Here is a 13677-nt window from a genome sequence, read left to right as displayed (position 1 = left end):
TTCTGTACACCTCGCTTATAAATTACTGGTTATTGAAGATGGTTAACAAAAAAAATCTCTAATATCTGTAACAAAAAGGTTAACTTAAACTTTTAAGTTAGAGTTGGAGCGATTCTAAGCAGCAAGTAGCATAAGCCAACAGGCCCCTAAAGGTACTTTTAAGTTTAAAGTTTTTGTAAATATAGGATTTAAAACAATGCTTCTTTAATAAGGTATTTAAGCAGTACCTCCAGGCTATACAGCTTAAGATTATACAGTGAACTCTTATCTAAAGATTTATAATTTGCATATGGGGTATGATGTTTAAAATTTAAATTTAAATGCTTGTTTAGAACATATATGTGTGTATATGTATTTGTAACACAGATATTTTTAAATAGCAACCATGTGGATCATTGATCTGTAGCCTGCCATGTGGCTCCACCACTTGAGATAGCCACATGGTATACGGCAACAATTTTAGAGCCTCTTGGTCCTAATGAGCTCTCTGCTTGTTATAAAGGTTGATTCAGATTAACAGACTGCTATACTGCAGACTTTGGAAATGGGTGATTCTAAAAGATACCTTAAAGTTTAGAAATATTAACTTTAGAGCTATTCAATTGCTTACACTGTTAAAATTTGGGTTTTGTCTTCTAAATTTATGGTTGTTATGTTCTACCTTCATTCTCAAAACAGTAGAAATCGCTGCCTTCAGAATATGTTTGGCTTTATTTTCTGAATATGGCTATATTTTTAAGTTCCTTGCCACAGCCTCAAATGCCACATGGCCAGCTACCATTTTAATTCAGTGGTAAAAAGTGTGGGGCCATAGCCTCTCTGCCATTTTGGCTAAGGGCAGTCTCATAGGTGGGAGCCCTCTTGCCATAGCCTCTCTGCCATCTTAGCTAAGGAGAGTCACATGGCTGAAAGCCATCTTGCCATAGCTTCTCTGACATCTTGGTTAAGGGCAGCACGTGGCTGGCAGCCATTTTGGTTGTGGGAGATTCAAGCCTCTCTATTAAGGCTGCCAACAGCATTCAGTTACCTTGCTTAACACCAAGAGCAACCTCTGTCCTTTAAGAAAGCTTTTACTGTTCTGTCTTAATGATGAAATGTGGCAGAATCATCAAGACTGCCAGTCCATCAATGAACTGTATCTATGATTAAAATGTTTGCTTTAATAAAAAAGTCTTGCTTTCATATTAGTTCAGAAATATATTTAAAGTTGTACTAATAACTGATGCAGATTATGATCAGCTGTGTCAGTGAATCAGTTGCCAGATAGTTAATGAAACAATTCCAAGAGAATGATGCCTCATTCCCTAGGTAGAGTAGATGGTTTTTTGTTGTCCAAATCTTTGTATACTGATACAAAATTAAGGTTATATTTTTATTGCAGCATACTATGTATCAACTCTGTTAAGGTATTATGCCTATGTAATTCTTTAAAATGCTATGTGCAGTTCCATTCCTTTTTTTAAAAAAGCTACTATCACAAACTATTTAGGATAACTAAAGCATATGGTTCTGTTAGATACTAGTTCAGTTAATCACAGGTGTTTTCTAAAGTAATAAGCCAATATATAGCTATAAACAAGCAATTCACATACACTAAAATTAGACAGATGTGGTCCTCTAGCACTTACCTGCAGATTATAGGTTATAACATTGTGTTTTATGTGTGTAAGATATAGTTCAGAGCAGAAGCCTAAAGCCAGAGAAGGATTGAGCACAGGTATGCTGGCCCTCAAGCTTGTCAGAGATCTGCTGAACGTGGCATTAAATATATGTACAATATAATTATGACAGAGAATCCTACATCCTAGCAGTCACCCCCCAAGGTCTTTGAGAAGATTTGGCACGGCAGATGACTCGACTCTGGATTGTGGTTTCCAGCCACTGAGCAAAAACTGCTGCTCCCAATGTCTTGCCCTCTGATATGTATCAGCCTAACTGTGGACAAACTGGACACCCAGAGAGTCATTGTCTCACGTTGCTGAATACGAGGTGAGGTCAATCTCTTCTGTGTTCTCCTTCCACAGAAACAGCCTCTCGTCTTCTGTGCCTCTGTGCCTGATGGCCAGACTGTCTCTGCCCATGGTGCCATGTTACCACAGGAGACAACTGAGACAACTGCCTAGGTACCAGGATATGGCTAGTCATCTCTGCCATTTTGATTGGTACATAAAATCGTCTAGGTTACAATTTATCCTTCTCAGGTCTCTGATTACCTTGATGGCTAAGCTAATGGTAGATTGGCAGCTAGAAGACAATTAGATCCACTGTTGGTACGTTAGTCAATTCATTAGCTAGTCAAAACTACTAGGTACTAGGTCTCTTCTCTTATTTAAAAAGACAAACAGGCCTTGCGTTGCTCACAGGCTTCATGTTAAATAGTAAACAGTTTTTAGTGTAACTCAACTGCCTGTGTCTCTTGGTGGATAACTAGATAGAAAAAAGGTGTGGTTTATATAAGGTCTGAGGACATGAAAGTTTATGTTATATGAATCTAAAGTATTTGAGGGTTTGAGAAAGTGGTTAAAGGTTGATAGATGAAGATAAGAATGTTTGAAGGTCTAAAAAAGTGTTCCAAGAAGGTGTTTTAAGGTTGTCTTATAAAGATTAGAGAGCTAAGAAAGTGTTTCAAATTGATAAATGCAAGTATTTGAGGGTCTGAGAAGTGTTTAAGGGTTGATAAATGCAAGTTATAAATTGAATGAAATATGAGGGTCTAAAAAAGTGTTTAAATGTTGGTAAGTGCAAGTTATAAAACTTAAAGGATCTTAAGAGAAGTTTTAAGGTACATAAATGCAAGTTGCAGATTTAAAATGAGATCAATAGAGTTATAATAAGCTGGTAGAGTATTGGCTGCTTATTAATCAGTCCCAAGCTCAAGATTTTAATTTCTCTTTGGTTGTATTCTGAATATAGACTTAAGAGTGCTCCTTATCATGCTAAAAATTAGTCTGTCCAATCTGTATATCAAGAACTCTGGACTGAAAAAAAAAGTTCATGCTTTTACTGGGTTCCAAAGGCATAAATTCACTCTAGCTGTCTTATATACACAATTTTAACTTCTGTCCCTAGTCTATTTGTCTCAGCAGATTTTCACCTAGCTAACAAACTCCATACAGAGATGCTGAGATCTGTACCTGCTGTAAGCTGATGTAAACCAGTCCCGCAGATATGACTACTCCCTGTCTCTTCAACTGGATCAGCTAAACAGATGCGTTTGCTAAGTGCCCCATTAGCCGTTGACTAGTTTTTCAGCCTTTCTAGGCCCTGATAACAGCGCCCCTAGTGTCAGCAAGAAGTTACAGAAGAGAATGGCCTCGCCCAATTTCCCCCTTTATAGGCTGAAATTCTAAGTCAAGGGCAACTCAGTGGCACGAGGGACCAATACCTACAATAAAATAGACTCTTAGTTCTGTTTAAACCAGTCATGCTTTGTGCCCCCTTTATATCAAGCAAAGACTGGGCACCATCCAGCTAATAGTCATGAGGTCACAGTACCTGGCCCTACAACAGGCTGACTCAGAGGAATAAGTTTCAGGAAGACCCATGATTGGGTCTTCAATGAACCTGTCAGAGGGAAGAATATAAGGACCAAACTAATGCCATGTTCTGTATGTTCTGTAACTAAGTGTCATGGTCTGTATTTTCTGTGAGAACTTGTCCTCTAGGTGACCCCTACTTCTCCCTGAATTCCTGGAGTGACCACATACTGCTGTAAACCGCACCTGTCCTCAGTCTCCAGAGACTCCACCTGAGCAATGAGATACAATCAGCGTCCAATGTTCCTCTGAGATAAAAAAAAAAACTTCCCATCGAGATTCAGCCTCCACCCAACCCACCCGAAGGTGGACATTCCTGTGACCCACAACCCCCGCTTATGGTTTTTCCCCTTTATAAACCCATTGCCCTTGAAGCCTGGCCCCACCCTCCTTATCCAGTTGCACCAGGAAGAACTGTGGTCTGAGCTTGAGCCATAGAACAGGACCCTGTGTATGTTGCATCGGCATCGAGTCATGGTGGTCTTTTTTGGGGTTCTTGCGATCTGGGTGATCTGGATATTACATCGCCATACCAACTCTTTTTTTTTTTTTTCTGGAAGAAATTTTAGGATACTTTTCCTCCCCTGAAACCCATATTCTCTTCCTTTTGGACCTGCAGAAGAGCAATGGATTCCAGTTACTTTACCTGGAATGTTTCTCTAGAACGTGGTCAACCTGCCAAACAGTCATTGTGTCTTACCTTGTTTTGTCCCTACAACACTTTTCACAATGCGTTTGCTGAATTATACTTAGTGATAAAATGCTAAGCAAACATGGTGGAGAAAAATGCCAGTAAACACACCAGGATCACGCACATTGTGGGAGAGGTGATGAAACTAATGACGTGTAGCTGACAAAGGAGATGATTTCCTGTAAGGATTTTCAAAAACTGTTTAATAGCCTTAAAAAGCAAACAAATGCATCAGTGAGTACAGCCTACATAAGCGTCATTCTGAAACAAAAGTCTAATTCAACCAATGTTAGATAAGGGAGGAGTCCTGTGGAGCTGGGGGGGGGGGGTTAGGGGGGGAAATCCCACGAGCCTGAGATAAGTAAATAGAGATAGTATTTTGGAGGCCTTAAATCTAAAGGACAAAATCCTTTGGAGGAGAAGATAAGTTCATGGGAGGATGCCCAGGAGGAAACCTCAAAGGCTTTTGGGAGGGCTAGCCATGGCAGACCAGACAGAAACATGGACAGAAAAGATCCAAGGCCCCCCCTACCCCCTGAGCCCTGAGAGAGGAAAGGCCTGGCCAGTCCTCTTGAGGGAATCGGAGTAGATTCCCAGATCCCTTCAATATCTAAAATGTCTCCCATAAAAACAGTTTGTGTGTTTGCCTGGGAAAGACATTTCTCTGGCTCAGGATTTCTTAGTTGTTTGTGGTTCTTTGTGCAGGGTTGAGGCCTCAGGTGGCCCTGCCCCGCCTCACCCGCTTTAACTTGTCTATTGTCATTGTCCTTGAGAGGCCAAGAATTTGAAACGGAGCTAGGAGGGGCTATCTATGGGAGGCTCTGAGGAGAGGAAAGAGAAAGGGAAGTGAGGCAGTTATATTAATCTCAAATAGATAAAAGTAATTTTTAAAAATTACTGTAAGAATTCCTGGAAGATATCTTGCGAAGATTTTTTTTTTTTTTTTTTTAGCTATAAAGAGATACTCGTGCTAGATGTGTGCCTCAGTAATAGAACCCTTGCTTAAAATGTGAAGGCCTTGGGGTTTAGTCACCAGCACTGGCGTGGGGACAGGCGGGGTGGGGGTGGGGTGCTGGGGTGGGGGGAGGATGTTGTTTTTTTTGTTGTTGTGTCTTCGTTTATGTGTATACGTGTTTTTCCTGAGTACATGTATGTGTACCATGCATATGCCTGGTGCCCGCAGAGGTCAGGAGTTGTAGATGGCCTGGGACTAGAGTTTAGGACTGTTGTGAGCTACTATGTGGCTGCTGGGAACTGAACCCAGGTCTCCTACCAGTGCTAGTGCCCTGCCATCTCTCCAGCCCCCCAAAAGAAAACCCTTTAAGCATAAGGTAAGATGCATTTGTTGTGCAAGCAGAAGGACCAGAGTTAGGATCCTGCTCCCACATAGGAAGGTGGGAGGTCTCATCCACACGTTCATCCACACTACCTGTTACCTCAGCGCTGTGTGAGGCAGGGACAGGAGGGTCCCTGGGCCTTGCTGGCCACAAGCTTAGCCCAAGGTTTAGTGAAAGACCCAGTTTCAAAGTAATAAAGTGGACAATGATAAAACAGGCCTCTGTGTACACACACAGGCACCCTATCCCCACTCTATGTGAGCACGAAACACAGACACACACAGACACACACAGACACACACACACACACACACACACACACACACACACACAGACACACACACACACACTTTAAAATACCCTTAACTGGAAAAAAAAAAGTTCACATTAGGAAATCGTCAAGGCTATTGTTAGAAGTGATCTTGCTCCAGAAAAACTTGCCAGTGGTATTGTTAGAAATAAGTTTGGAAGCCGGGCGTGGTGGTACACGCCTTTAATCCTAGCACTCAGGAGGCAGAGGCAGGCAGATCACTGTGAGTTCAAGGCCAGCCTCATCTACAAAGTGAATCCAGGACAGCCAGGGATACAGAGAAACCCTGTCTCGGAAAAAAAAAGAAAGAAAGAAAGAAAGAATTTTGGGGTTGTAAAGAACGAGACCACCATCCCAGCTGAAGTGTCTGCAGAGGCAACCTTACTCTTGATCAAAAGCGTGTTTTCTTAAAGAGCAAACACCAAGATAAGAAGTGCACTTGACTTTTATTCTAAGGCGGTGGTTGTGTCTTTTCCCTATTGGCTGAGTCCAGCCTCACAGTCTTATCTTGTTGGCTAGGCTGAAAAGAATTGTTGCCTAGGAAATGGGGCAAAGGGGAAGGAGTCCCTTAGAGTAAACTAAGGTTTTCAGTACATGGGAAGGGTCAAAACATTTGCAAGTCTTACAAGGTGGGCGAGACAAAAAGATCCGAATTCCTTGTGCTAACTACAAGTTTCATAGTATTTGACAGAAAAGACTCATGTTTGCTATTTTTCACAGTATGAGGCCCCAAACCACCCAAAGGCACAGTAAGCTTGGATTCCCAACTCAACAGCTTAGATCTGTTGAGAGAGCTGGGCTCTAAGTCTGTTTTCCTTGTCGGGCTCTGGCAGAGCAACCTGCTGTCCTGCAGGCACCAACCTGTTAGGGACATAGTGTCGGGAGACCAGTTTGGGCTGAGAAAGGTCCTCAAGTCGCTTAGTCATCTGAACCTTCAAAGCAGCCTGAGAAATAGGACGGATGGGATCTTGATTTCCCCAAAACAGCTTCCTGTCAACAAAGCAGAAAAGCAGAACATGGTTTTAAATCAAATCCTGCTGACAAGCAACTCAAAGATGGCTTTTAATGACTCTATGGATTGGTCTTCAAGAACTCTCTTTTATAATTGTTTTTTTTACACTTTATTTACATGTGCTAACACTCTTGCCATGGCGGGCATGTGAAAGCGAGGGCAGTCGCCAGCCAGAGTTGGTTATCTTTTCCTACCTTATAGGATCCAGGATCAAACTCGGGTTGTTAGGCTTGGCAGCAAGTGCCCTCACTTGCTGAGCCATCGCACCATCTTCTTTTTTTTTTTTTTTAAACAGGGGAGAGCGCACACAAAGTCCCCCACTACCATGAATTATGCAGTCGAGTTTCCCTCATTTGGGGAAATCGCAGGGGTCAGCACACCCCGAGTGCAATGGGTAGGCCTTGCCCTGGGAAAACCACCTTCGTGATCACTGTGCCTCCCCTGCCAGGTATCTTGTCTCTTACAGAATTTTGTAATTTCCAGGCACCAGAAATGAATAAGCTATGGACATTGAAATAAAAATAGAATAAGATGACCTTGTCTACCATGTTTAAGAACAAATGGTGACCTTTGGCCAGCCAGATGGGTTAGCTGGTTAAAAGGCACTTGCTGCACAAACCTGGCAGCCTGAGTTCGAACCCAGGATCCCACAGTAAAGAAGAGAAGTGACTCTCAAAGGCTGTCTTCTGACTTCTAAACACACACACACACACACACACACACACAGAGAGAGAGAGAGAGAGAGAGAGAGAGAGAGAGAGAGAGAGAGAGAGAGAGGTGGGGGCACGGGATGAACCTATTAGTGACAAGAATTCAGTTTTGCCATCATAGAGTTCACAGTGTGATTTGTAGTCGGGTTGGCACAAAGCAGGCATGCCACCATCTACACAGTGCTCCCTTCTTGAGTGAAAACCTGTGTCAAGTGGTCATAAAATAAAAGGGTAACACAAAATGTCAACCGCAACCATCTGTGGAACACTTCCTGTGTGTGCCAGGCACCGTGTGACATGTGGTTTTGAGACATCCACCATACTTAGTTCCTGTAGCCCTGTGAAAATGGTATGGCTGCTCTTCCAGGCTGAGGGAGAAAGGAGAAATCAGCACAGGGTTCGCCTGAGAAGGTTCCACAGGGGGAGGCGAAAGGTGCAGAAGCCAGAATTGACGCTCCCAGCCTGCTAGGGTAGTGACGGGGAACGGAAAGGGCAGCTTTGTGTCAGAACAGAAGGGTTCGCTGGGAGATGAAGGCAGGAGGATCAGGGTTTCAAGATCATCTCAAGCTAAGCGGGAAACTTGAAGCCTGCCGAAGATACTAGAAGTCCTGACTCAAAACAGTAAGAGAAAATCCTAGTGATGTTGGGTTTGGCAATTAGTCTATAGATACTAGAATTCAGAAAATGGGGGGGGGGGGGGAAGCTGAATTTAGTTGAAATGAAAGCATTTGCTCTGTGAAAGATAACACTAAGAAAAGAAAACAAAACAAAAACCAAAAACAAACTCAGACTGGAAGACAGTCCTCTTAAATGACTAGTTTCCAGAAAATACCACAAACACTTGAGATTAAGTAAGAAGATGGGCTGGAGAGCTGGATCAGAGGTTAAGAGCAGTGTCTGCTCTTCTGGAGGTTCTGGGTTCAATTCTCAGCAACCATGTGGTGGCTCACAACCATCTATAATGTATCTGATTCCCCCCCCCCCCTTCTGGAGTGCAGCTATCCATGCAGATAGGGCACTCATACATATAATAAATAAATAAATAAATTAAAAATATTAATAAGACAAGTATTCCAATTAAAAGTTGTCAAGATACCTCACCAAATGAAATATGCACAGGCTGTAAACCACATTTGACATCCCATCATAAGGGAACTATACGTGAACACAGTGAGTACTGCTACACACCTATTAGAAGCTGACATGGCATATGAGAGACAACAGGGACTCTCATCCATCAGAACTGAGGGCAGAACATGATCCAGACACACCAGAACGGAGCCCAATGTCCACACCAGGATAAGTACACACTTCCCATCTGATTCAGCAACTGCGCTCGAATCCCAGACACTCACCTAACTGAGGTTGAAAAACACCAAAGCCTGTACATAAATTTTATAATGGCTTTCTTCAAATTTGCCACATTTTAGCAACAACCCTTCATGTAGGTGCATGGGTGAGCTGAGGTTCCATACAATGGAATATTACTGGGTTCAATGGAATATTAAAAGGAAATGTGATATCAAAATATGAACATACAGAGAGAAACCTAGAATGCCTATTACCAAGGGACGGGAGCTCCTCCAGAGTCAGACTGCCTGATTCCAACAGTACGACGTGCCAGAGAAGGCAAAACCACAGAAGCAGAAAGCAAATCAGTGGCTGCCAGTTCTGAGAGAGAGAGAGGAGGGGGGGAGGGAGAAGGGAGGAAATGAATGAAGGACAGAGTGGATTATTTTAGGGCAGTGAACTATTCTGTACCCACAATGCACCTGTCAAATTCCATAGAGCCACAGGACATGGAAAAGTAAGCCCTAGGAATGGATGGATGTAGGCTGCTCGATTGTAACGACACCATATTAATGCAATCAATGAACTGCAGAGAAGGCAGGAGGAGAGGAGCAACCACACTCGATTTTTCCACAAATCTATAACGTCTCCAAAAAGTACCAGGCTTTACTGATAGCCCAAGGAGGAAAAGGGAAGTCCTACAGTCAAGTACGAAAGACCCAGAGAGCAGAAAGGTCCTGGCCACAGGCTGAAGGGCAGTATGCCAAGAGGCTGCAGAAGAGCTTCAAAGGAGTGTGGGCTCACCACTGGGGCAGTGTTTCTCAAACTTTTATCAGAAACATCTGGGGAGCTTCTAAGTACTCCCAAAGATGCACCCCCCCCCCCAAACAAATTAAATCAGATTTCTGGATGTGGGATTCAGTCTTTGATCGGTATCAAAGATGCCTGCATGATCCTAATGTGCAGGCAAAATTGGGCACCACTGACCAAGGGTTAGTTTTCCATGTGTTGAATCCCCTGAGGTAACAATATTGGCAAAGTGAACCCAAGTGGGAAGAGATGGTGGCTGCACCTGAGATGCGTGTGCAACGGCCAACCAAGAATAGTACTTATGTCCTTGATGTAGCAAGCACAATCATTGCAAACAGGACCATATAATATTGACTTACCTATCTGGAGTTCCCAAGTGATCTCTGGGTCTAGAAAGCTCTTCAACTCTCTTTCTAGAAAAAAAACTAACAGATACCAGCTAGTTAATTCAGAGTATATGTGTGTGTGTGTATGCATACATACATATATGTGTGTATATATATATATGGATATTCTTTTTTTTCTTTCCAATAATGCCACTTTATTTTTTTTCTCCTTTATTAATTTATTCTTGTTACATCTCAATGGTTATCCCATCCCTTATATCCTCCCATTCTTCCCTCCCTCCCATTTTCCCCTTATTCCCCTCCCCTATAACTGGACTCTAGATGAGAGAATCATGGGAGAATGACAAAGTAGAAGGATCCAGAGGGTCCTAGAAGCCTACAAGTAGAACATTATGATAGGCAGATTTGGGCACAGGGGGCCCGCTCAAACTAAGGCACCAGCCAAGGACAATACAGGCGGTAAACCTTAAACCCCTACCCAGATCTAGCCAATGGTCAGAACATTCTCCACAGTAGAGTGGAGAGTGGGATATTACTTTCTCACGTACTCTGGTGCCTCACCTTTGACCATGTCCCCTGGAGGGGGAAACCTGGTGGCACTCAGAGGAAGGACAGCAGGTTACCAAGAAGAGACTTGATACCCTATGAGCATATACAGGGGGAGGTAATCCCCCTCAGGAACAGTTATATGGGTATTCTTAAGAAGTATTTTTGTGGGCTGGAGAGATGGCTCAGAGATTAAGAGCATAGGCATTCTTTCAAAGGTCCTGAGTTCAATTCCCAGCAACCACATGGTGATGGATAATCATCTATAGTGAGATCTGGTGCCTCCTCCTAACATGCAGGCACACATGCAGGTAGAATATTGTATAATAAATTTAAAAAAAATTAAAGTATTTTTGTAACAGATGATTTCTAGTCAAAGACATTTTCTCTAGTTAGGGACAGTGCATCTTTAGGGTGACTTAGACTGCAGAGAAAGGGTCTGGAGAGGTGACTCAGTGGAGTGGTTAAGAGTGTGCTCCGCTCTTGCTGAGTACCCGAGTGCAGTTACCAGCACCTAGGTTCGGTAGTTCACAACTGCCTGTAACTCCAGTTTCAGGGAATTTGGCTACAAAGAGCCTGAGCCTCCGAGTGTTCCTGTACTCACATGTGCATACAGGCACATGATGAAGAAACAAACTAACTTCCGGTCCCTTTCTATTATGTTAATCCTAGCCACCAAATGCACTGGTTTCCATGTCCCCTGTCCGCACATATGGCCTCTGGCCATCTGCTCCCCACAGAGTAGCCACACGTCGGAACTCATGTGCTCTTTGCTGGACATGATTTGGCTATTGCCCCCACGAACTCACTGCAACTACGGTGACATGCCCAAGATCAGGCTAACAAAACAGAACTACAAAAGACTGTTATAAACATACTAGTAAGAAATACTATAAAACTTCTTGTATAAAGTATATTATTGCAATCTATACAGATCTATACTATAAAAAAATGAGATTGAAGAAAGTAATTTGGATCCTTGACATCTTTGCTGCCCCTACAGAGCTAAGCCTGCTGAGTGACCAAAAGCAGACACAAACGTCTCTTGCTGCAGAAAGTCAGGTCTCAGAGACAGAGGACCCAGAGGACCAGTCCTTTCTCCCAGTTTACCACATAGTCATCAGTCTCACCTCCTGAGAAGTTTATTTAAGGATCCAAGCAAGGGAGGTGCTGAGCAGGTGATGGGAAATGCCTTCTCCCCAATCCTGCCTGACCCCTTTCATGGGCTCGTAGCTCTTTGTGTTAGATTCAGTCTTGACCCAGGTATGAAGTGGGATCCTAACCTGGGCACAACGTATGCAAACCTTTATGTTTGTATCTTTTCAGAGACACCCTAACCAAGGGGAATGTACCATGGAGAACCTTCCAGAAATTGGAAAGAAGCAAAAGGTAATTAGTAACAACTCCCAAAGTTGAACACTCACAAAACTGAGCCATCGAGCTGAACAGCAAGCTAAAAAGGCCTTTCGCTGGGTTGTCCATCCCAAGCCATCCTTGTTTATTTAGCTTCTTGCTTCTTCGCCTTTATCTCAGCTCTGCTATAGGAGTTGTGCAAACAAGGATTCTACAAACACAACCTGACCCTAAAACAGCACAACAGTACCCCAGACTCTGGGGACACAGGGTGGAAACACAATCTTCCCACCTAAGAGGTTAATATTCCAGCACCTTGGAGACTCCAGGTCTCATTATTTTTAAATGAAGCTCACTTTCCTTGTACTAATTTTTATTGGGAAATAATGTGTGTGCATCTCTATGTGGCAGGTACAGTGAATCAGCGCAGTGTGCAGCATATATCAGAGAAGTGCAGACTTCCACCCCATCTGTATGTTGAGAGCTTTGTCCTTCTAGCCATTTTGAATTAAACAGATTTTTCTAAGCCAATATCTGAGTTTCTTGTCTCTTTAAAATTTTTACATGTGTCTACTTACTTATTTAGTGTGTATGTGTGAACGCAAGCATGAGGAAGGACACGGACCACATACATGTATGGACGTCAGAGGAAAGCTTTGAGGAGTCATGTCTTTCCTTCCGCCATGTGGCTCGCAGGGTTTGAAGCCAGGTGGTTGGGTGTAGTAGCTAGTGCCTTTGCCCACTGAGCCATCTTGCCGGTCTGTTCTGGTATCTTTTATTGCCAATAAACTTAGTTCATTCATTCAATAATTTTTAAAAGTTGTTTGGCTTGCCAAGCAGTAGTGGCGCAAGCTTTAATCCCAGCACTCAGGAGGTGGTGGCAGGGGGACCCCTGTGAGTCCGAGGCCAGCCTTGTCTACAATGCAAGTCCAGGATGCTGTCTTGAAAAATAAATTGTTTGGCTTTTTTTTTTTTTTTGAGATAAGGTCTTGCTATATAGCCAAGACTGGCTTCCAACTCAAGGCAATCCTCCTGCCTTTGCCTTTTAAGTACTGGTATTACAGGCTCATGCACCACCATGCCAGGATGTTACCCAGTAAATGGTTATTCCACACTTTCTATAGTGTCCTCGGGCTGTGTGCTCACTGGTGCATAAGACAGACTCAAGTCAGGGCAGAAAGGCAGTAAGTGAAGTAATATATGCATATACTATGTTAGCACTATGAAAGGGAATACAAACAAAAACAAAAAAAACATAGCCGGGGCTGGAGAGATGGCTCAGAGGTTAAGAGCACTGACTGCTCCTCCAGAGAGGTCCTGGGTTCAATTCCCAGCAACCACATGGTGGCTCACAGCCATCTATAATGAGATCCAATGCCCTCTTCTGGCTTGCAGGTGTGCATGCAGACAGAGTACAGTATACAAAATAATATATAAAAAATTTTTTTAAAATGTATGTATTATTTATACAGCATTCTGCTCCCTTGTGTGCCCGCAGGTCAGAAGAGGGCACCAGATCTCATTATAGATGGTTGTGAGCCATCAAGTGGTTGCTGGGAATTGAACTCAGAACCTCAGGAAGAGCAGACAGTGCTCTTAACCACTGAGCCATTTCTCTAGCCCATTAAAAAAAAAAATCTTTTTTTTAAAAAAATGGCCAGTGAAATTGTTCAGAGTAAAGTTGTTTGTGGGCAAGCCTGACGGCCTGAGTTCAATCCCTGGGACCCACATGATG

The 13677-nt window shown here is 43.0% G+C and overlaps 1 protein-coding gene across 2 annotated transcripts in view; it reads right to left on the bottom strand.

The window, feature by feature from the left end:
- Positions 1-13677, bottom strand: part of SPMAP2L (sperm microtubule associated protein 2 like) — a 42807-nt gene that overhangs the window by 15537 nt on the left and 13593 nt on the right. For both annotated transcript variants that reach the window (XM_084760518.1, XM_084760519.1), the window contains exons 3-4: positions 10056-10121; positions 6736-6864 (exon numbers count right to left, since the gene is read on the bottom strand). In XM_084760518.1, the coding sequence (XP_084616644.1) occupies positions 6736-6864; positions 10056-10121 (195 nt within the window). The remainder of the gene's footprint in view (positions 1-6735; positions 6865-10055; positions 10122-13677) is intronic.

Source organism: Acomys minous (assembly GCF_964271855.1).
Source record: "Acomys minous genome assembly, chromosome: 15".
Lineage (NCBI taxonomy): Eukaryota > Metazoa > Chordata > Mammalia > Rodentia > Muridae > Acomys > Acomys minous.
This window is presented reverse-complemented; position numbering and strand designations above follow the sequence as displayed.